General features: G+C 29.8%; 2 protein-coding genes across 2 annotated transcripts; both read left to right on the plus strand.

The window, feature by feature from the left end:
- The first annotated feature begins 6,797 nt into the window (after nt 1-6,797).
- On the plus strand, nt 6,798-10,396 carry LOC113861139 (probable receptor-like protein kinase At2g47060). The gene is made up of 8 exons (XM_027493755.1): nt 6,798-6,972; nt 7,569-7,664; nt 7,908-8,158; nt 8,236-8,362; nt 8,578-8,851; nt 9,169-9,301; nt 9,398-9,484; nt 9,904-10,396. The coding sequence occupies exons 2-8, from the start codon at nt 7,580-7,582 to the stop codon at nt 10,030-10,032; spliced, it is 1,086 nt and encodes a 361-aa protein (XP_027349556.1). The 5' UTR covers nt 6,798-6,972; nt 7,569-7,579; the 3' UTR covers nt 10,033-10,396.
- Nucleotides 10,397-16,388: 5,992 nt separating this feature from the next.
- On the plus strand, nt 16,389-22,662 carry LOC113862666 (probable sugar phosphate/phosphate translocator At3g17430). Its single transcript, XM_027495778.1, has 10 exons — nt 16,389-16,835; nt 17,664-17,773; nt 17,887-17,994; nt 18,184-18,215; nt 18,293-18,343; nt 19,333-19,394; nt 19,499-19,760; nt 20,483-20,748; nt 20,848-20,936; nt 22,037-22,662. The coding sequence occupies exons 2-10, from the start codon at nt 17,672-17,674 to the stop codon at nt 22,184-22,186; spliced, it is 1,122 nt and encodes a 373-aa protein (XP_027351579.1). The 5' UTR covers nt 16,389-16,835; nt 17,664-17,671; the 3' UTR covers nt 22,187-22,662.
- Nucleotides 22,663-23,651: the final 989 nt, after the last annotated feature.

Here is a 23,651-nt window from a genome sequence, read left to right on the forward strand (position 1 = left end):
GTGTAGGAGTAGGGAAGGTGGTGGTGGGATTGGCTACAGTATGCCCACCCGCATAGTGGTGGGCCACTTTATATATTGGCCGGATTGGGATTGCTCTCCCTTGTCCTCCCCCGTTTTCCCACCATCCCAAATTAAACACATGCGCCTCTCACCACTCACTTTTTCACTTAAACTATGTTAGTTTTTATTCAAAACACATAATTATAATTATTATTGTTAAACAAAACACAAATATTAATTTAGATGTTTACATACATTTACTTGAATAAGTGGTGGTTTCAATTAGTTTATTAAATAATGTTCTGTTGTTTGCTGTGGACCTTTCAATTACTGAAAGGTGCAATTATGAAACAAAAATGACTGCTGCTAATGATTGCATGGGATTACCGTAATTTGTCAGGCGTTACTATCTTAATCCTCGAAAGTGCTCCTCGAGAGAGAATTATACCAGGCAGACCCACCATAGCTTATACGATAAATGCAATACCCCAATTTGACTAGGGAGCTGAATTTGGTCCAAAACTAGGGTCAGAGAAATGAAAATGGACGCATATTACGTGCGTTTCGGGGCACATGACTGTGTGGAGTGAAATTTGTTAGGGTCAAATAAACAGCCAATCAAGTTATTGACTTTGACTTGCCCTCGTATTTCTTAGGCCATTAACTTTCCCTCAAAACAGTCGAATTAGAATATAATAAATATGACCCAAAAGAATGAATGATAAAAAAATAGGTATCAAAGTAATAATCAATTAATTGTAAAACAAAAGCCAATCAAAAGTAACAATATCAAGTCAAAAAGTCCGCGGACTAATTTTGGCACGAACCGATTATCCAATCCATAAAATAGTATTTTATTTTTTGGATTATAATAACATTTAAGAGTGAGTGGAAGCCGTTCAGTGTCACTGTTATTTATATATATTACAGCTCCAACCATTAATCCTAAACTTTATAAGCAAAACTTCGTTGCTGAACAATTAAACCATCTCCATTAATAATCTTGACCCTTTTTTTTTATTTTACTTATAACTAATGGCATGTTGAAGCCCATTGCGGTTGTGACGATACTTTTTCTCCTAATTAGATAATTTTTCCTTCTGCGTTCTATTTCCAAGTTTCCAACTTCCTGATGGACCATTCTATTTTATGATTCATAAGATTAAAAATTATAAATAAGAGTGTTTTAAATAGAATAATTTGTAGTTAAAATGTTTTATGATGAATAAAACTATTATAACTTATAACTCTTAATAAAAAAATTAAAAAAAAAAGGTATGGGTTAAAGTGTCAAATCATTGTGATTCTAAATATAATGATGACAAATCTCTTTATTATTTTTCCAATAAATATGTATTTAAAGACGTATGATTATAGTTATCGATAATTTTTTAATACTTCGTTTAATATTAAGAAATAAGAGAGAGAAATCCCAGTCCAACTATTTAGAGATTAAGTGCGAGTTTAGAATTGTGGTACCTGCCTCTGTGCGTACGTTTTTAAGACATGATTATAAATATTGATAATTGTTTACTACTTCATTTAATATCGAGAAACAAGAAAGAAAAACTATGTTCAACTTTTTAGAGATTAAGTGCGCATTTAGAATTACGGTGCCTACCTCTGTACCATGTTTTTACCGTAGAAGCTGTATCTTCTTGTGTTTACTTTAGATGTGTGCATGCAAGCAGAAAAACAAAAAAAATTGTCAAACAAAACACGCATTAACATATTCAAGTCAAGTTAAGACGTATGTAATATACCCTCTTCTTTTATATTTGATGTCTCAACTATTCCATGCATCTATTACTTGTTATATAATAATTCATATTATTCACTATTTTTTTTTCATCACTTTGTATCATGTATTACATCTTTTATTTCACTATTTTTGTTTTCCACTAAGTGTGTATATCTCATAAATGTATACTAATCATTTTCCTTTCTCCAATGTCTATTTACAGCTAGTCCATCTCAAATGTCGCGAGCCCACAAATCCAAGTAAATATTCTCCAGTCTCCATTGTTCTTTCTAGCCATGTACTTGGTGAGACAGTGATTTTACTCAAAATAAAGCACATCCACGAGAAGTGGAGCACGAGAAGCTGACAGAGACCCAAACAGAAAACCTCTCCCTTTATTGAAGTTTAAGAAATGAGAAAAAACATAAAGCTGATGCAAAGAGGAAGTTCAAAATTCTTTTTTTAATTAAATTAACATACAAGTCAAGCATCTAGTTGCTTATGAGAATAATCTCACAACATGCATGAGTCTAGTAGGATCCCCTCCTAGCTGACACGCTTTGTTTTATATGAAGTTTAAAATACAATGGACAGCAACATTATTGCTAAGAACATGTTTTAGACTGCGTGATTCGTGATTATTGATTGATATAGCTCACATTACAAGACAGCAACAGAAAGATTCATTGTCGGTTAATTGGATTCCAGATATATAACCATCCAGGAACACTGTTTTGTCCCTCTTCATGAATCCCATAAACTTTTAGCTCAATGTTTGTGGAATGTTAAGCCAATAATTGTTCACATATAAAAATGCGAGGATTAGCAACAGCATGATCTATGGACAAAAAAGTGCTTATGATATGAAAATTTAAGATGGTGTATAAAACTATACCCTATTATGTCACATTGGATTACTATAGGCGTTTTAGTTGTGTTTGTCAACTACTTAGAATGTGAAAAAACTATGGGCGATCTTTAACTAAAATGCTTATTAATTAATAATTAATAATTGTGACAAATAATTTGGATCCTTCGAACTTGAAACCCAACTTAAAGAAAAACAGGTACACTTGTTTTAAATTATTTAACTCAGCTTAAAATAATGGGAAGTAACAAAAAAAAAGAAAAGACTTGTTGGCGGTGTTGAGGCGGAGAAAGGTTCCTGGCCGGATTGGAACGGTGATTTAAGTAGTGTCATCATAATCAATTTTTCATTACAAGATGAGTAAATAAATTGCTTTAAATTGCACTTATTATTATTTATTATTATTAATGCTAACTGGTTCTTTCGAATATTAGTTGAAAAAATAAGTTTTTTTATTAATACATGTATTTCTATACTTTTTTTAATGTATTTTTATATTGTTTTCAATAAAAACATATTTTAATTTTTTATTTAATATTTTTAGAACATTGATTAGCAAAACTTTATTATTATTCTCAATGCATATTGACGTAGATAATCAAAAAGTTTGGAAAAAAAAAACTATGCATTCTTTATAAGTGCAGTTTTGAATCCTTTTATGGGTATCCCTTTGTTCAGAGACTCCCTAACACACGAATCATGCATGAAAATAATATAATTGTCATGGAGTAATATTACCAATGGTTTTAAGTCTACACAGTAATTCTTTAGGTTTTATGTAAGTTGATCTTCACACTGAGTATTGAATTTAAATATGATAATTTTTTAAGATAAAACTTAAATCAAGTTCTTTATATCTTTAATATTAAGTTTTTAGTTAAATAGTAATACATGGATTTTTAAATAATAAATAATTCTCATGAAATATATATAACAAAATTTTGGTAAATATCCATGTGTAATATCAATTAAATAGAGAATTTGATGACAAAGACGTATAAAACTTGATACAAGTCTTATCCTTAAAAGTTATTATCCATAAAAATATATATCTAAATACTAGTAATTTTAAAAAATGTAAATATATGAGTGAATATTGTAATATATTATCAAAATGCCATTCATTTTCATCCTTACCAATAATGCTTTGATCAGTAAGATTGAGATTTGGGACTACTGTGTCTTTTTCTTATCACTTTTCTTTTTTAAAAATCCTATATTTTTTTTTTCCGCAATCAATTGCATCCTTGATCCTTGTATAAGTCTAGGCAGCTGATTCAGTAATTAAGGTGAACTATTTATCGAACTCATAGTTGTTTTAGGTTGACGTTCGTGTTAAAAAAACCATCAGAAACTTAACATATAAAATTGCTATTCATGTGTAAACACTAATTACTGAAATAATCTTTAAACACTAACAAATTTCATTGGAGAAAAGTATTTATCATTAAAAAATTTAGGTAATATTTGTGCACATGTATGAAAATGAGAAGTCCCCCCCCCCCCTCCCCTCTAATCTTTAACTATTTATGCCTAACTGCATTTATGGTTTAGTTTTGGATTGAATTTGAAGTTAAAAAAATGTTTTGTTCATAAAAAGATATCGTATTTCGATTAGATTAATTTAATAATATATCTAATATAAATCAATATACTTTTAAAAATATTTAAAGAATTTTTAAAAGAAAAATAAATAAATAATATTTTATTAACCAGAGTAATATTAGATTCCCAAATTAATATATAACATGTTTTAATGATTTTTTATTTAAGAGATTAAGAAATAAAATTTATTAAATAAAAAGGCTGAATGCCCAAAAATATAAAGAATATTTAAATTATTAAATATCATCATATAGCTCACTTCATTTAAATTTGAAATACCAAGTCAGAATAATCTTAAATTTTTAAAGAATATAAATATATGTTAATCAGATTTGTAGTTTATTTTTGTTTAATTTAAATGTGAAAAAAAAACAAAAAACAAAAAACCAAAAACAAAATGAAATTAAAGATGTGACTTTTTATTAATATTTTATTAATTTACAAATTTTTAACATTTTAGTGATTTAAATTTTTTTAAATTATCTCTTAAATGCTAATCAGTGTTGACTTTGTAATTATCATTTCAAGAAAAATAAATTTCACTCTGAGGGTCAATATATCTATTATACAATAATAAAATAGCCTTAATTGACATTAAGAAAATGGTGGGGTATTTTCAAGAGTCACAACTGATTTATTTATGAAGGTGGTTTTTATAAAGTGACAATTAATTATAGAATTTAATTGGTATTCATTAATAGTATAAGAAATTTCTAACTTGTTATTGAATTATAAAATATTATACATGGAGAGAGAGAAACTAATCATTTTATAATAATAAGTTTAAATATTATATTCAAAATAAATCACAATTAATTGATTTTATAAAAAATACACCAATAATATATTAAAATTAAACTCTTAATTATATATCATTTGACTTATCAATCATAATAATGGAGCTTATTTGACGGAATAACAGAGAAAGGGAAAGGCATCGCCACCACGAGTCTTGTTCCTTGTCGAATGACTTTGAATCCGAATATTTATAGTCTATTGTGTGGACTACGAGAGACACAAATCGAATTAAAATTAGTGACTGTTTCATGTATTGTATTTTTTTTAATTTATTTAAAATTAAAAAATTTAAAACATAAAAATACATTTTCTTTTTAAGAAACTGTATACTAAATAATTGAAATATATTGAAGGTAATGTCGAAGTATGAAGACATGTCAAAATGATATACATATATTTAAAGAAAAAATGCATAAACTATGCATCTAAATGATTTTATGCCAAAAAGTCTGCATTGTTTCAACAGGATCAATTATATAGTCTAACTATTATTAAAAGAAATTAACATGTAATAAAATTAATTAACAATTAAAATGGAATCCCTACTTTAAGTTAAAAAAAAGTTTTAAAATTTTTGCGATTAATTAATACTATTTCAGTAAATTTAGCTTGGAAGTAAACCATAACCATTCAAAAGAAATGAAAAGAAAAAAAAAACATAATTAACAAATATCTCGTATATTATTGAGATATTTGCAATAAATATATATATATATATATATATATATATAATATGCCTTTAAAATAGTTTATAAATATTTATTTGGTAATTAAAGATATAACTTATATAAAATAAAAAATGTTTTTTTTTAAAAGATTCTTTTAAATACTATCATCGAGTTAATAGTTAATTGATGAGATCTATTTTGACTTAATAATTTATATATATATATATATATATATATATATATATATATGAAAATATGTCTTTAAAATATAATTTATAAATATTTATTTGGTAATTAAAGATATGGCTTATATAAAATAAAATAAAATAAAAATTTAAAAATTTTAGGTAGTTAATAGAATTAATTGATGAAATCTATTTTGACTTAATAATTTTTATTTAGAATCTCTATAAAAAAAAATTATATTTATTTAATTTGAATCAGTTGAATATTCAACATGATATGTGAGCATGTAAGTTTTATGAAATACAAACTTAACTTTTTTTAAAAATTAAAAGCTTGAACTAAATTTATTTATTTCGCCTTATTAAAGTTACAATTCGATTAAAAACTAAATTAATTAAGTTTTGAACTAAGATGTATCGAATAAGATTATAAACATACCTTTAAATAAATTAATAAATATATAATTATATATAGGTCAATAATTTGAAAATTTTAATTAAAACAATAAATATATAATTTAAAAACAAAATAGTCAAAATATGATAATAACAAAAATATTATATTATTACTATTGTTTTGAATAAAGTCACTTGTTAGATTTTAAAAATAATTTAAATTAACAAATGTATAATATTTTATATTAAATATATTTAATTGAAAATTAATCTAATTTATTTTATAACAAGATGTTTCTTAAATATGATAGTAATTAAGGTATAAAATTTTCAAGTAACTTGACTCAATACATGTTTAAATTAAAAAAAAAATGTTTGTTTTATCTTATTTCAAAAATCAATAAAAATAAATAAATAATGGTAAAGAAAAGTATTCAAATTTGGAGTATAGTGTTAAAATATTAATTAGTACATTATTGCGTTGGTGTCTACATTTAAACTAATATTAGTTGGACTAAAATTCCTGTGGTAATAATAGCATTACCAAATCATGATTTCAATTCCAATCTAGTCAAGAACTTGGACCGCTTTATCCTACGCCCTCCTTTCTGCTTATCCTGCGCATATTTCGCCGGTTTCTTAGCCGAGATCTTCAACTACCTTATCGGCGCTCTCACTTCTCAACTACACGATATTCCCATTGAATTTCAGGTACTGCTCGATCCATGTACACTCTTCGATGTCACTTTTTTTATTTCACAATATTTGTTTTTATTTGAGATATTTTTTAAATGAATGAGCACCTTCTTCCAAAACTTGATATTAACATGTAATAATTGGTTTTGTTTTAGACTGATCCACAGTTGTTGGCTTCGATGTCAGTAGCAGTTTACTCTGATTGATGGAAACTCATTTGTTCCGATTATTTGCTGTTTTTTTTTTTAATCTTCTTTTTGATGCGGAAATACTGATGCGTTTTGTAAAACTTCCGTGCACAAATCGTATGAATGAAATGGAGGTTCAGTTTCTCTTTCAAGATCAAACTACGGTGAATTTATTAATAATATTAATCAATGTAATTGGGGAAAAAAAATACACTGTTTTCTTAATTCTCTGTTTCTTTTGAATTGGTTAAAGTTGTGATTATTGCCATAACCTATCTTCTTTTTAACAATGAAAATCTACATGGAAGTAGTAATGTCCCCCCTCGCCCCTCATCCCCTAATTTTAAGTTTAGTGTTTTTATTCAAGCCTTATATGTTACCTTTTTACTAGTATGAACTGATGGAGTTATGAATTATTATCAGCTGAAAGAGTCATGAGTTGTTTCAGCTGTTGTGATGAAGACGAGTTCCAGAAGACTGCTGAAAGTGGAGGACAACATGTGGTAAAAAGTTCAACAGGTAATTGGGTTCGTATTAGCTAGAGGAATGCACCAGGGATGATGTATAGTTGGCACAACAATACAGTTTGAAAGCAATCATGAATCTTTAAGTGACATTGTTATCTGAATTTAATTGAATCATCAGTATGGGATTTAGTCATTTAGATGCTGCATTATGATACTTCATTGTGATAATTTGTTTGATGTTATGTTACCTGAAATTGAATTTGATGCACATAATGTGATAAATTGTGTTGTGCAGGAAATGATGGAAATTATCATGCTTCTGAAACTGCAAAGCAGGGTGCTCAAACTGTTAAAATTCAGCCCATTGAAGTTCCTGAAATACCGGTGGATGAACTCAAAGAAATTACCGATAGCTTTGGGGAAGGTTCTCTGATTGGAGAGGGATCCTATGGAAGAGTGTATTATGGTGTTCTTAAAAGTGAGCAGGCTGCGGCGATCAAGAAATTGGATGCTAGTAAACAACCTGATGATGAATTTTTAGCCCAGGTATGTGTCAAGCAAGGCTTACTCTCTAATCATTCATTGTTCAGATCCAATAAGTCACTTGGTTTTTGAACTTTCAGGTTTCAATGGTTTCTCGGCTGAAGCATGACAATTTTGTTCAGTTGCTTGGCTATTGTGTTGATGGAAATTCCCGCGTTCTTGTATATGAGTTTGCGTCTAATGGGTCTCTTCATGATATTTTACATGGTCTGTTGTTTTGCTTCAGGAAACTATTGACACCTAAGAACATTTGCGGATTTTTTTTTTCTGTATTAGAGGAATTGAAAATATTTTGGATTTTGATGTTAGTTTTATTGTTTGGTGCCATGCCAAGCAATGGTACCACTTGAAAGATATTTGTTTTATTCCTTTTTCCATTCTATATTGTTAGTTAAGCTCTTGTCGTTGTCATTTACATGCAGGTAGAAAAGGTGTTAAAGGAGCACAGCCTGGCCCTGTTCTCACATGGACACAGAGAGTTAAAATTGCTGTAGGGGCTGCTAAAGGGCTTGAGTATTTACATGAGAGGGCTGAGCCCCACATTATCCACCGGGACATCAAATCAAGCAATGTACTAATATTTGATGATGATGTTGCTAAAATTGCCGATTTTGATTTGTCAAATCAGGCTCCGGACATGGCAGCACGTCTTCATTCAACCCGTGTCCTTGGAACTTTTGGTTATCATGCACCAGAGTAAGATAGGCCTATCAAAATTTCTAAATATCTATTGCATGACATGCTTTCTTTTAGCCATATTGGATAACTTATCATAGACTTCAAGGTTTTGAGCATAATTGGTGAAGATTTATTAGAAAAGTAATAGAAAGTTTTCCTTCTTCCTTTATTTGACTAGAAGGCATTGCCAATTCCCATACATTTTTTGTGTGTTTCTTTATTAATGTTAACTAAGAATAAATTTGGAAATATTGAACTATTCTTTTATATTTAGTCACTGTCCTGGTAAATACCTTGAGTACTATCCATTGATCTGTCTAATCCCATGGATGCAGATATGCAATGACTGGGCAATTGAATGCTAAGAGTGATGTGTATAGCTTTGGTGTTGTCCTTCTGGAACTTTTGACTGGAAGGAAGCCTGTTGATCATACGCTACCACGTGGACAGCAGAGTCTGGTTACTTGGGTAATTGCAAGCCTCATTTTTATGATTTGATTTCCTGTCTTTCGAAAATTTAGAATGTAGGCCAGCTAGCTGACCCCAGTAACTGATGTGTTGCAGGCTACACCAAGACTCAGTGAGGATAAGGTCAGACAATGTGTAGATGCAAGACTAGGAGGAGATTACCCGCCCAAAGCTGTTGCTAAGGTGTTCACTTTATGCCATTTGCCTATGAATTAGCAAACTAATCAAAAGTAGCTAGCAAGAGATGCCTGTAGAATTCTTATATCTTGTGTAGTTAGTAAATGCTACTATGCTTGAGACCAAAACTTTAATTTAAACCTTTATCAAATTATTTCTTCTAGGGAGATTTTTTCTAATAATTTATTTAGCTGAACTATTGGAATGCAATGGCTTTCTCTCTATAATTTTGTTCTTAGTTTTTGAAGTTAAGAGCCATTAGTAGGCATTGAAACGTGAGAGCAGAAAAATACTTCTAGAAACACTAGTTTGTGATATCCTTTTAGGAAACACAGGCACCCAGGACAACTGCCCTTAGAGATCGACTAATTACTTAATTGAGACCAAGATTAATGTTTGACAGCATGATATTTTGTTAATTACAGATGGCTGCTGTTGCTGCACTGTGTGTGCAATATGAAGCAGATTTCAGACCAAACATGAGCATTGTAGTCAAAGCTCTTCAGCCTTTGTTGAATGCAAGACATGGGCCTGCTGGTGAAACACCAAACTGATCTGTGTCTATATTTCTCTCTATCTGTATCTGGAAGTATGTGCATAAGTGTGCGCCAAAATATAAGAAAGTGACTGCTTCCGAAGCGGATGGTTAATTGCTCGAATATGGTTATATATCCCATTGTTTACACTGCATTCATTTTGTTCATAATCCATAGGTTCTTTGAGATTTAATTGCTTCTTTAATTCGTTTTGTTGTTAGTTGTTTGCTCCATTTTCCATCTTTCTATATTCTTTCCTGTTGGGATTATTGTCATCTTTATGTGTTTGGGAAAAAGTGCAGAAACAGAAAAGGGAATTCTAAAATCAAATAATTCGTTATCGGATTATTTCCTCTTTGGAAGCTAAGATAGAATAACCACGGCCCGTTATTGCAAGATGAATTCTTTAATTTTTTGTTGAAACATTTTGATGCGAACTTTTCTCTTTTATGAAGATGAGAGTTGGCATTTTTGTCCATTCCATTGATTTGACAATGAATTGTTTTTTTTCTCTTGATAAGGGGTGTGCATGGTTTGGTTTTATGTCCGATCTTAAGCCTATTGTATGGATTGAATTAAATGCTGAACCACTGTTTTCCCCCAAAACTGTTTTTGAGGATGAACTGGTTTTGAACCGGTTTTAAACCAGTTTTTGAACAAAAACCGGTGTTAAACTAATTCAAAACTTCAGTTTTAAAAGTTTTAAACTCAATGGAATCCGGTTTTTAAACGGGTTTTGAAACACTCAAACTGGGTTTTGGTCCAACAAACCTGTTTGAACCACAATACTGCACTTTTGATAGAGAGGTTTGATAGTTTAAAACCGGAAATCCAATAGCCACCTCACCGATTCAGAATAACCCTCTTCAGTTGATATTTCAATGCCTGTTCTGGCAACAGTATAGAACACCTGTAGTCAGTTCCCTAAACTAAGCCTTGACAAATATACAAGAATATCAAATCAAGTATTAGTGTAAAATGAGTGTAGAGAGTACTTCGCAAAACAAAATATATCGTAAGCAGCCGCCACAAAAAAGAATTTCCTGGCCCGGACCAGGTTATCATTTCAAATTTCATAACATTTGCAATATAACACGGCAGAACGCATTAAAATCCCTTTGATATATCCATGATTGTAATGAACAATGTTCACCATCAAGTTAATGATCTGTCGATCAAATTTCATCATTTAACCCTTCTATTTTCTCAGTTCTTTTTTAAATGAACATGTTACATATTTTATCAGCCTGAACATATCCAATGCAGTAAGCCAGCGTAAAGAATTTAAAAACAAATACGAATAGCCTTTACAGCACTAACTAGGGAACTAAAAAAGAGAAGTTCTTTCATGAAAAAAACAAATGTTATCAACCCATCTCTTAGTAATTTCTAAAAATCTTTCACAGTAATATTACAAGTAGTTCGCTGTCATTGCATCTTGTCTTGGATGCGACGAAGTGGAGTGTGTTCTTTGATCGATCACTTTGAACTCAATCTTATCATATTGGCAAGAAAACCGGAAAGGCTTGCCACATTGAATCATAAAGGCCAGCATCCTTAAATCTTGATTGACTGAATGAAAATCTAATTAATGTGGAAAAATAATTTTTGGAATTAAACACTAAAAGAAAATAAATATCAATATTGTAAACCATCGTAATCATAAAATCTTGGCTTTTTTATTTAATTAATACAAATTTAAAAACAAATTCTTAAAATATATTTATTTTTAAATTAATTCTCTATCTGAGCTTTTTTTTGTCAGGTCAGAGGTAATATCGGTCATGTACCGACGATAATCTTTTATTTATAATTTTTTATTACTATATCGCCCACATATGTCCGATACTAAGCTATCTTTTGACACGTGAAATTTTTAAGACAGCAGAAAAAAAAAATGAGTATCGAAAATAAAGGAACGATAAACATTATTTTAATATTTTTTTAAAGTCTATCGCTCATCGATCGGCGATACTAGTCTACCTTGTGACACGTGGCGAGCAGGCGAGAGTATCGAACTTTTTGCGACGATAGCGGTGTTGGTGGTCAACGTGCATCAGATCTATCGCTTTGACTTGGGCGATACTGCTAGTCTGCTGACACGTAGCACAATGCATCTTTTTATCCATTTGTTAATTATTGTATACCGGATATTATCCAATTTTACTTGGTATATATAGATGAAGGAAGTTCCGAAAATGCAATTTGGATTGGATGCAATTTGGATCGGAGGAGCGGAAGAATATCGAGGTTAGTATATGTTATTATTAATTTTATATTTTTGTATTAATAGTGTAAATTTAGTATAAAATTAATTTGTTTATTTATTTATTGAAAATTAGTAAAACAAATGAAGGATTTAAATAAAACTAATATAATATATATGTAGATTTGTTGATAAGTATGTATTTATAATTTATTATAATAGGTTTATGGAAGAAAATTAGGAAAAATTTGTGGTGATAAACATGTAAAGCTGTGTGGATTATTAACGCATTAGCTAGCTAGTGGCTGCTAATAATTTAATATATATAATTAAAATGAAAGTGGTAATTGATAGGTATCCAAATCCGATTAAAACAGAGAATTAAACAAGTTAGTGTATGATATTTTACATTCAGAACACACCTAACACCTCCCTATTGGATGTTTCTTTAAAGTAAAATCACAAACGTTAATTGACATAGACTACAGTCATACTTGAGATTTATTTCAGCTATGTCATACTATGGAGAACCATGGTGAAAGGTTAGAGAGATACTATGCTATACATATTAGGCTTTCCTATTATGATAGATGGCACACGTATTAAATTATTGAAAATGTGTGAAATGTTATAATTATAATTGAAATATGAATGGGGTCATTTGTTATTAACAATTACATAATTAAATGTGTTTTAATTGAGTAGTATAATTTGTTGATGCAGGATGACTGATTTTGTGATAATTGTATATTGGAATGGTCGAATATTTTCAAGTAATGAAGGTGTTACGTTTGAAGGAAATAATAAAATGATAAAGATTGCACGTGGAATAAGTTTGAAGACATTGAAAAGAAAGATTCATGTAAAATTGAAATTGTTTAGTAGTCAGGTTATATCTAGATTGATTTCACGATTTTTAGTAGACCCGATTGTTAGACAATACACAATTATGGATATATGTGATAATGAAGATATTGATTGCATGTTAAGTGCTTTTCTTCAACAAAATCAGCGAAGTGCAATTGAAGTATATGCAGATATTACATCTGGTGAGAATTCTTGTATTCAGTCACAAGGTGTGGACTTAAATTTATCAGGTTCACGCGATAACATGTCTGAGGCAGATGAACCCTTATTTTTGTCAGGTGTTGTAATTTTATATTGTCTGATGAAAATATATCAAGTTAATTTTATTGTAAGTATGTTATGTCATGGTTGTGTAGAATGTGAATATGAGAATGAAGATGATGATGACAATGAAATTGAATGGAGGGATCCTGAAGAAACTTCATCTGAATCTGATATGAAGGATGAAATTCATAGTAGCTTGAATATAAGTGATAATGCTGGAGTTGAAGGTATTAAGTACATTAAGCTATTATAAAATACGTTTCAATAATAATGTAAATTAAATCGATTATGTTGTAAGATGCCGGGTTGGTTGAAACTCCTTTTTGGAATTCTAGTCCACATTATACCTATATTAACTGGGAACATGTTGATGATGAATTGGAAAATGTAGATGTTGATCCTGATCAACCATGGAGGGAGGGTGATGCATTATTTGTTGGGCAAATATTTGAGTGTAAAGAAAATGTTAAAATGGCAATTAAAAGCTTCGCATTGAAAACACATCAAAGTTATATTGTGGTGGAATCAAAACCAACAAAATTTCATCAAAACCAATGCAGTGATCAAAGTTCTATCTAATGGAAAGTTAGCAAGGTGAGCAACTCCACCAAAGCCAGCCATATGCAAATGAGGTACAATCTCTGCTGGAACACCGTCTATGCCAGCTGGTATGAATTGAGACCTCCTGACCTTCAACATTGGATGCTCTCGCCCATCCAAAATATGTTCAGAGACATGTATACTTTGAAAACGCAACAAAGATGGATACTCTAGCCCAGGATTAATTATCATACCTTGAGATGAAGATGAAGCCAGCTAAATAAATAAAAATATATATTACTATTTAAATATCATTATAAACACATTAAAAACAATTATTCATGTATACAAATTGTTAAACTACTACTAATACAATTTCTAAATTAAATTTAACAGAATATAAATAGAATATAAAATAAAAATATATATAATCCCAATTATATAACCCTTTAAAGTTTTTTTCAAAATTGATAATAATATAACAGGTCTAACACAATAATTATGTATTTTATTTTTATGTCTCACATGAAATATCTGTATACAAATTTCTATCATATATCTATATATTAAATTTTAATGAAAAGTTTCAAATTAATAATTATGCATCAAGCCAATAATAGAAACATTTCATGTTATACTTATTATCTTTTACCAATAACTAATTGTGTATCTTAAAATTAAATTTTCATGATTTAACTAAATTTATATATTTTTCTTATTTTAACTATCATAACATTTATATTTTTTTTCGTAAACATAATAATATTACAACTAATAATATATCAAGGATTTTCATACTTTTTACTTAATAACAATTTTATTTCTAAATCTAATTATCTTGTTATCTTATAAATATAACTAATTGTGTATTTTAAATTTAATATTTTATGATATAACTAAATTTTTATATTTCTTTATATTTTTACTATAATAACGTTTATATTTTTTTTCCTAAACATAATATTACAACTAATATAATATAATTTTTCATACTTTTTACTTAATAATAATTTAATTTCTAAATATATTTATCTTATTATCTTTATTAATATAACTAATTGTCTAATTTAATATTTTATGATTTAACTGGATTTATATATTTTTTTATATTTTAATTATCATAACATTTATATTTTTTTTGTTCCTCAACATAATATTACAACTAATAACAAAATTGCACTACTTATATATATATATATTTTAAATATCAAGCAAAATCTACATATAATCTTTTCTATAGTCTAACTTTACAAAATGTTGAGATTGATATATTAATAAATTAGATTAATTTAATTTTATCTTATATATTATCAACTTTTAATTAAATCAAATATAAATATAAATAATAGATCATATCAAAATTTCGACTAAATAAAAACAAAGGTGAAACTATAACAATATTGTCCCATATATAATTTTGGCATGACCCTTCCACTATTGATTCCTTGCTCATCGAATATCAATGTCATTAATGAAAACGACATAAGGGGTCTAAAAGAACTTAGAAGGATAAGAGGCCAAAAAAAAAAAAAAAAGAAGCCATGTTTCATTATCAGTAATAAACAAAAGAATCATAATTAATTAGTAAAATTTTGAATTTGAGGATAATGGAGAAAACTTGATTGGGCAATGGAGTAGCCAAGATACATAACATGTGTCGGGTATAAATAAAATATGTATTGCATTTTCTCTAATGAATTAAACATGCAAAAATTGGGATCCCTCATATAATATGTGTTTAGATGATTGCAATACCTCGTATGTGTGGATATTCACACCCGTCATTGCAAAATTAAGGATAATGAAAATAAAATAAATTGTATTTTTAAAACATAAAAATTAAAGCGATTGATATTATATTTTAAAAAATTATGAAATTAAACTCAATATATTTTGAAAATGAATACAAATTATACTCAAGTCTCTCTACTCGACTTCATTTTCTTGTATATATATATATATATTGTTTATAGCACTTATACATCAGATAATCATGAATTCTTAATAGATAATGTTTTATATAACACTATTATATTTATATTGATATTATTTATTTTAAAAATATATTATAAAATGTATTTAAATTTTATTTTATATTTATAAATTTTATAACTTATCTTGTTTCACATGTTATCATATATTAATTGAGTTAAATAGAAATTTAAATAATTCACTATAAATTTTTGAAACACATAAAGGATTTGAATTAAATAAAGAGAAAGATAACTCCATCACGACATTGTCCTGTTTATACTCTTGGTATGGCCCTCCCACTCTTTACTTCTTTTATCGAATAGCATAAACAAAAATAAGAAGGAAACAATATTTCACTCTCAGGAATAAAAAAGGAATCATAATTATCGAAAATTCAAAATTTGTTTGGACAATGGAGTATCCAAGAGGCAAAACAAGTGTCCAACAGATAAAATATGCATTGCAATATATTTAATGCATTAAAGGTCAAATATATAACGTGTGTGGATTATTGCAATACCTTGCAGGTGTGTTGATATGCACATTTGCCATTGCAAAAGCAAGTCCAAGCCTCCTTAGTCGCAGGCTACCTTTTTAATATTGAGTAATGTTAGGTTGAGAGAACGAGGAAAATGAAAATAATTTAGTTATTATTTTGATTTTAGTTTTATTTATTTCATTTTTAAATCAACATATTTACTATATAATCAACATTTCATTTCATTTTATTTAAACTCCAATTTTAGAAGTTATTTCTTTTACAAACATAATTTTAAAAATAAAAATAATAGTTTCGTACCCTCAATAAAATGTTAATTTTAAATTTTTTAATCGAAATCTTTCCCTTTGAAGGGAGGGACAATATCTCGGATTTATCGTTGCTTCGTCTCGTCGTTGCTCTGATTCGGAACCCATTTTCTGTGTTCCAATCTCTGCATTCGCCATTCCATCTTTCAGATCAGCATAGTCGGTAAAATCTCTATCTCTCTCTCTCTCTCTCTCCTTTTCTTCTTTGCCTTTTTTTTTTGTTGATGTTTCATTTTCACGATTTGCGCTCAATTTCTTCCCGTGAATCCCCACTGAATCTCAGTGAATTTCGTTTTATCGCAGTAATTATTGGTTTTTTTAAATAATGGCTTTGTTTATGTCACGTGAATTCAGTATGACGCCATTGAATCGAAACTGTGTCGGAAGATTCTGAACTTTCGACACACATAACGAATCAAACAGTACCCTCGTCCTAGTTCTACGATGTATTGGTTGTGTGAATGTTGGTCGGTGCAACACTAGGATACTTTGCTCTCGGACAAACAACATATATAATATAAGAATCGATGTGGAGTTTGCTTTTCCTAATTTGAGTAAAGCACTTAAGTTCTTGTTTGCCACTTTTTTAATTGATAAACTTTTGGTTGTTTATGCATTTTCCATTAAGGAATTGTGCTCATTGATATCTTTCTGCCTGTAAGTAATTTCCACTCCCATTGATTTCATCTAATTTGTGGTTGGGAGTTTGGAAGGGAAAACTTTAATTGAGATCTGTGTTGATTATTCTTGGAATACATGTTAATTGTTTGAAGTATGACAATGAGAGGACAATGTAGTTTTCTATCATAATGTACTTTCTTTCTCATGTTTTATCCATGATTTTTATCGCGTTCCCGTGTATACTAATGGTCTTTGAAGAGCAGTGACTTTGTCAATGAAGTTCATTGCACAACAATTATAATAAACAGAGATTGCTTGCTTTCTTATGTCAAAAAATCTTTCTCATCCTGGATTGCATTGAGTTTTGCAGGGGTAGATATGGCAGTCATTTCGACAATGATGACTAAGCAGCATCTGCTGACCTACATCTACCTTCTAGTTTATGTTTCGCTTTCATCAGGGGTTATTCTGTACAACAAGGCAAGGCACATTTATGCCAACAAATTATTTCATCTAAGTTTTCTGATTTTTTTCTTATACTGTAATATATTTTTCTCAATCTCTTTCCTTTTGTGGGCATTGGTTCATTGCAGTGGGTTCTCTCCACGTTGTACTTTAATTTTCCATTTCCAATAACACTCACTATGATCCATATGGCCTTTTCTGGTGCGGTGGCCTTTTTGCTTATCCGCGTTCTGAAGGTATGAGTCTGTTGGAGTTCCTAATGTCATCAGTTTTAGACTACCTTTTTCTTTATTCTTTCGTTGTACTTTTCTTCTTTATTATTCTGTTCACTCCTTACTGCCATTTCCTTAATAAATATACATTAGTTTTTTCTTTAAAATATTAATGAACTAACCAGGCGATGCCCCCCTCCTCAATTGCTGCAGGTTGTGTCACCCATTAAAATGACATTTAATATGTAAGAATTCTACATGGACATCCCGTTTCACATTTCATTTAATATTTCTGGCTTGACACAATCTGTATGGTTTGCAGATATGCTACTTGTGTGGTCCCTATAAGTGCCTTCTTTGCAGCTAGTTTGTGGTAAGCAATTGATGTCACTGACCTAAATTTGTAATTTGAGCAAAGTCTTTTGTAAATTGAAATGCATCTGTCGGTGCCTTAAATATAACCCCATGCCCAATTCAATTCTATGATTGTAAAATTAAGGCATTTTAGCAAAGTTGATGCTCTACCTTCTCTCTCTCTCTTAAATGTCTGGCGACAGTAGGGGTGTTCATACCCTTATTATGATTTTCAGTTTGTATTCTTTATTTTCATGAACTCCATTTGGACTCTTTTCTGTGCACATTTGCTTAGGGGTGTGGTGATATGAGTGTTGTGGCACAAAATGATGATTATGAATTTTTATTTGTAGATGTGCAAATATTTGACTAACTTTTTATTGGTATTTTATAATATATTTTTATTCATTCTGTTGATTACCTTAAGCATATAATTGGAAATTTGCTGATAAAAGAAATCGATTCTTTACAAGCAACTTCTTGGATCAAGAAAATATAGTCCTGCACAAATGTCATCATCATTTTCTGTTTGCTGTTATAAGTATTAAGAAGTTTTAACTATTATTTTATGGGACATGTATTTGTTATTCATTATGTTCGCAACCTGACCGTCATATGCATTTAGTAGGAAATTGCTAATACACTCATCAGGTCACAAGTTTTTCTGAAGCAAACAAATTATTTTAAAACCACTGATTCAAAATTGTTTAGATTGAGCTTTTAAAGCTTTGGATTTCTTCTATATCGGTATCATGGTTGATTTATCATAAAATCAAATAGAAATTTTGAGTTAAAGTAGTATTAATAGTGATTACTGTAGTACATAGACTTTAAAGTTTAAACTTGTATTAATTAAACCAGCTATAATATTTTTGGTTTAAATTTTATATTATGGTATTACCATTACATAGCCTTTAAATAAGAAGTTTTATTAATTACTTTAGAAACTGGTAAACTTATTCTGCATTGCATGGATATATTGGTTAAATTACTCTATTGTCTATTTAGGTTTGGCAATACTGCTTATTTGTACATTTCTGTGGCCTTCATCCAGATGCTTAAAGCACTGAGTAAGTTTTTTTTTTTTTTTTTCATCTTTCTATCAGACATTTTTTGGGAAGAATAGCATTGACCATCGTTTTCCATTTTTATATATATGTTTTTTCATTTACAGTGCCAGTGGCAACATTTCTCGTGGCTGTTATTTGTGGAACTGAGAAATTGAGGTGTGACGTATTCTGGAACATGGTGCTGGTCAGTGTTGGAGTTGTAATATCCTCCTATGGGGAAATTCATTTTAATGTACTTGGTACAGTTTATCAGGTCACAGGAATAATTGCTGAAGCGTTGAGGCTGGTTTTAACTCAGGTTCTTCTTCAAAAGAAGGGCTTGACTCTAAATCCCATTACCAGCTTGTATTACATAGCACCCTGCAGGTAGGTGTTTTTTTTAAGTATTTGAAAGCCCATATATAGTTCTGCCTACACTGATGGGAGGTTAAAAAGTAAATAAAACAGTTTTTACTCTATAGGATGTTGATGTTGATTTTGGCCTGTTAATTTTCTAGCATCACTTAAAATTATGGGATTTGCATTCCTCATTAGATGCTGTCTGATTCACTTACTTTGTTCAGAAAAATTTACTGTCATATTTTCCTTCTTATCATGTGTCAAACTGTCAATACAAAAATTTCTATTTCTGCCTTTTTTCGTTTTGCATCTTATGCCATGGGCAATAGTACTCACATGCTATATAGTGGGTGAGACATAGGATTGTGGATATCTTTCAGAAAGAAGCAAATCATGATGGTTTTTTTCTTTTTATGTTTTCTTTTGATCTTGTGTTCATGTAATGTATTTATCATAATTCATGTTATGAATATTAAATGTTTGGGTACCTTTGATTAATTTGGTGCTCACTCTTACAAGTCAATGAAAGACCTGTGGTTTGATATTGTGCTTCACCTGTAAATGATTGCTCTGCTGCCTCCTGCCTGGGTCCTGGATTTATGTTTATTTACTGCACTGCTTTGATTCGGGGAATAGGGCTGTGGGGAATACATCTTGGGATATCTGTGTGTCAAAAAAATTGCAGTGGATAACTTATATCTGTATTTTATCTCTTTGAGTAATGATTATTTAAACATCATTGTATGCAGCTTTGTATTTCTTTTTATCCCATGGTATATCCTTGAGAAGCCTGAGATGGAAGATCCACACATGCAGTTTAACTTCTGGATATTTTTCTCAAATGCTCTTTGCGCTTTGGCGTTGAATCTTTCAACATTCTTAGTGATTGGTAGAACTGGGGCAGTAACTATTAGAGTGGCTGGAGTTTTGAAAGACTGGATACTTATCTCTCTTTCAACTGTCTTATTTCCTGAATCAAAGATTACTGGGCTTAATATTATTGGCTATGCTATTGGTATAGTTTCTTTGTTGAAAGACTTTGTTGTAGTTTAATTTCATTCGTAGCATGGATCTATTCTAAGTGTTTCTTCTATGAATAATTTTGAATGCGCAGCTTTAAGTGGTGTTGTTTTTTACAACTACCTGAAGGTCAGGGATGTTCGTACATCTCAACTTCAAAATAGCCAAGATGAATCAGCAAAGGTCAGCCTTTTAAATATTTTTTGTTTGTTCTGTAGTTTGATCAGTATTCATGCATTATTTGTCATTGACTCTGTTTTTCTTGTGTGTTAAATACGTGGATGATGATTCGATTTTATGCTTTATTCAATGAATAAGCATTACCCACTTTGTTAGCTGAGAAAAGTATGGAATTGTGGATACATTCCATGACCATTCCTTCCTAGAGGGGTGAAATTGGCAATTCCATGCTCCATGAAAAGAGATATATTTATTCTTATTAACATGCCCTCTTTTATTTTGTAGAATGATAATTATTATCCATTTTATTAATTATTTTTTTCTACTTTTAAGCTTTATTTTCATCCTACCCCTTCATGTCTTATCAGTAATTTTTAATAGTCATGCAAATTTTTGTTGAATAATAAACATGTGTAAAGAATGATAAAGTATATAAAAATATTGTCAAACACAATAATTATTCAGTATCTTAAAGAAAGCCTCATAGCAAATGTATGGAGTATTTTTTTCCAAAACATTGTACATGCTTATACATTAGATAAGTGTTTGTTCTTTTCAACAACAATTCATTATTAAACTATAAAAAATTTGAATTGAAACATTATACATGAGAAAAGTTAACCTTCTATACTTTTTATCGTGAGGGGATTTACATCATTCAGATCACGTTTGATTTGATTAGACATTAGTTCTGTGTATCAGACAAATGAATGGCTTGGAAACTCATTCCATTCCAGAGCTACCAAGCTGGATTGAGAACGGTCATTCCATACCTTGTGAATAAAGAAATGTGTAATGTTCTATTTCATCATGCCTTCACACACCCATTGAAAACGCATTCCATGTTTGAAAATCTAATTATGGTGCTTTCTGTCTTGAAAATTTCTTCCCATCCAAAGATAGGTTTGACTTAGACTCATTGTTAATCTGATCTCACTTTTCCGTTCCTTTCTGTGGGCATATTCAAGTTTTATTTACCAACATAGCTCTTCTTCAAATATGTTTTCAGCTGAATTTGTTACAATTATTGTTGGCAATGTTAATTTTTTAGGAAGTATATTTATTGGTTCAACTTTTGTTCTTTGCCTTTATAAAAAATATAGGAGTTGTTGATGGATAAAAAAGCTGATGATGATGTGGGTAACATCGAGGAAACTTTGTGGAATGATTCAGTTACTGACACTCATTTGGATGAAGAAGCACCCTTAATGTCTTCTTCACGGATATCTCATTTTGGAAGAAAGCCAGCTTAGTGGCAATCTAGCTTAGAGGCTAAGAACATCTCCTATTGGAAGAAGCCAGCTTAGCAGCAATCTAGCTTTTAGAGACAATGCTTACAGGAACCAAATCAAAGTATCTGTCTTAACCTTTCTTCCCAAAAGGAACACAACGCCTCCTTCCAAAAGAGGAGGGAAAGAACAGAAAGAGAAAGAAAACAGCGGAGGAAACATAGATATTCTTTTGGCAGAGTTGATTACTTTCAAGTTAAAAGTACTAATCAATTCATTCTTGTATAGGCTAGGCTTGACCATGCAGTGAAGGTTCTTCTTCCAAATTGACCTCTTATAACTCTGATTGATGATTCTTGAATTACAAGTGTAGTCAATATTCCTATTTTTAACTTTTTTTCTCGACTGATGCTAACTATTGATTTAAATTTAGTTAAAATTTGGAATTGATATTGTTCGACAACTGCTGTGGCTCAATTATCTTTTACTGTAACCAACTACTGGCCGATATTTCTATTAGCGTGCTTGATATAATTTAGAATGGAAACAACTATTCTATTTCCTCCAATTTCAGGAAGAAAGATTTCATGAAATTGAGAATGGATTATTCCTGAAAGTAATGATTCATATTGGGGGAAAGAAACTCTAACGAAATTCATTTTACTTATTTGTTTGAAGGAATTAAATTGGTCTTATCTTTTATTGCACATCTCGTTTTTATCCTATTTTTAAAATTAATTATGCATTTTATATAACTCCAAATTTTGTATAATAAAATATATTCCTCAGTCACAGTTTTGTGCATAACTCTCGCACAGGTCGGATTTGAGCGCCATTTTTGTCTTTTTACAAAGCTAACACAGCTTTAAAATAGTATAAATTTCAGGGTCATTTTCCTTGTCAATTATCAATTTTGTTCAAATTCGAACCTGTTTTCTGCATGATTTCTTTTCTGACGGCAGTTGTCTTTTTACTCAAGTGACTGGAGCTATTCAGCTCGAAATCACATGCTGCTTGTTCCTGCTGAAGCTAATCAGTTAAAAACTCGGATTTTAAAATGTCACTATTGAAATACCAGCGTGCATTTTAAGTGGAGCTAAGTTTCTGCATATCTTTGTTACCTTTGATTCATCTCTGAAGGTACCCTTCATGTTTTACCTTGATTTCTATCATGTATGAAAGTTAAATGGTGCATCTATGTTCAGAAAAATTAGAGGCTTTAGCTTTAGTTCAGGAATAAAGTAAGCAAGGTTGCAACTTGCAAAACTAATTATTTAAAAGGATAAACAAAAGTTTTGTTACTCTTTAAAATATTAAATGCCCGTGAGGTTAAAAAAGTTAAATATAATTTGTAACTCTCATGTATATCCAGTTTTCAGCGAAAATCTTAAATCATTTTAAATAAGAAAGATATTAAATTGAAGTTAATATTATGCAAAAATACATTTAATATTTTTTAAAACAAGGTTGGCTTTCTCATATTCAATCT

This window comes from Abrus precatorius, unplaced genomic scaffold, assembly GCF_003935025.1.
Source record: "Abrus precatorius isolate BTA unplaced genomic scaffold, Abrus_2018 Scaffold3, whole genome shotgun sequence".
NCBI lineage: Eukaryota > Viridiplantae > Streptophyta > Magnoliopsida > Fabales > Fabaceae > Abrus > Abrus precatorius.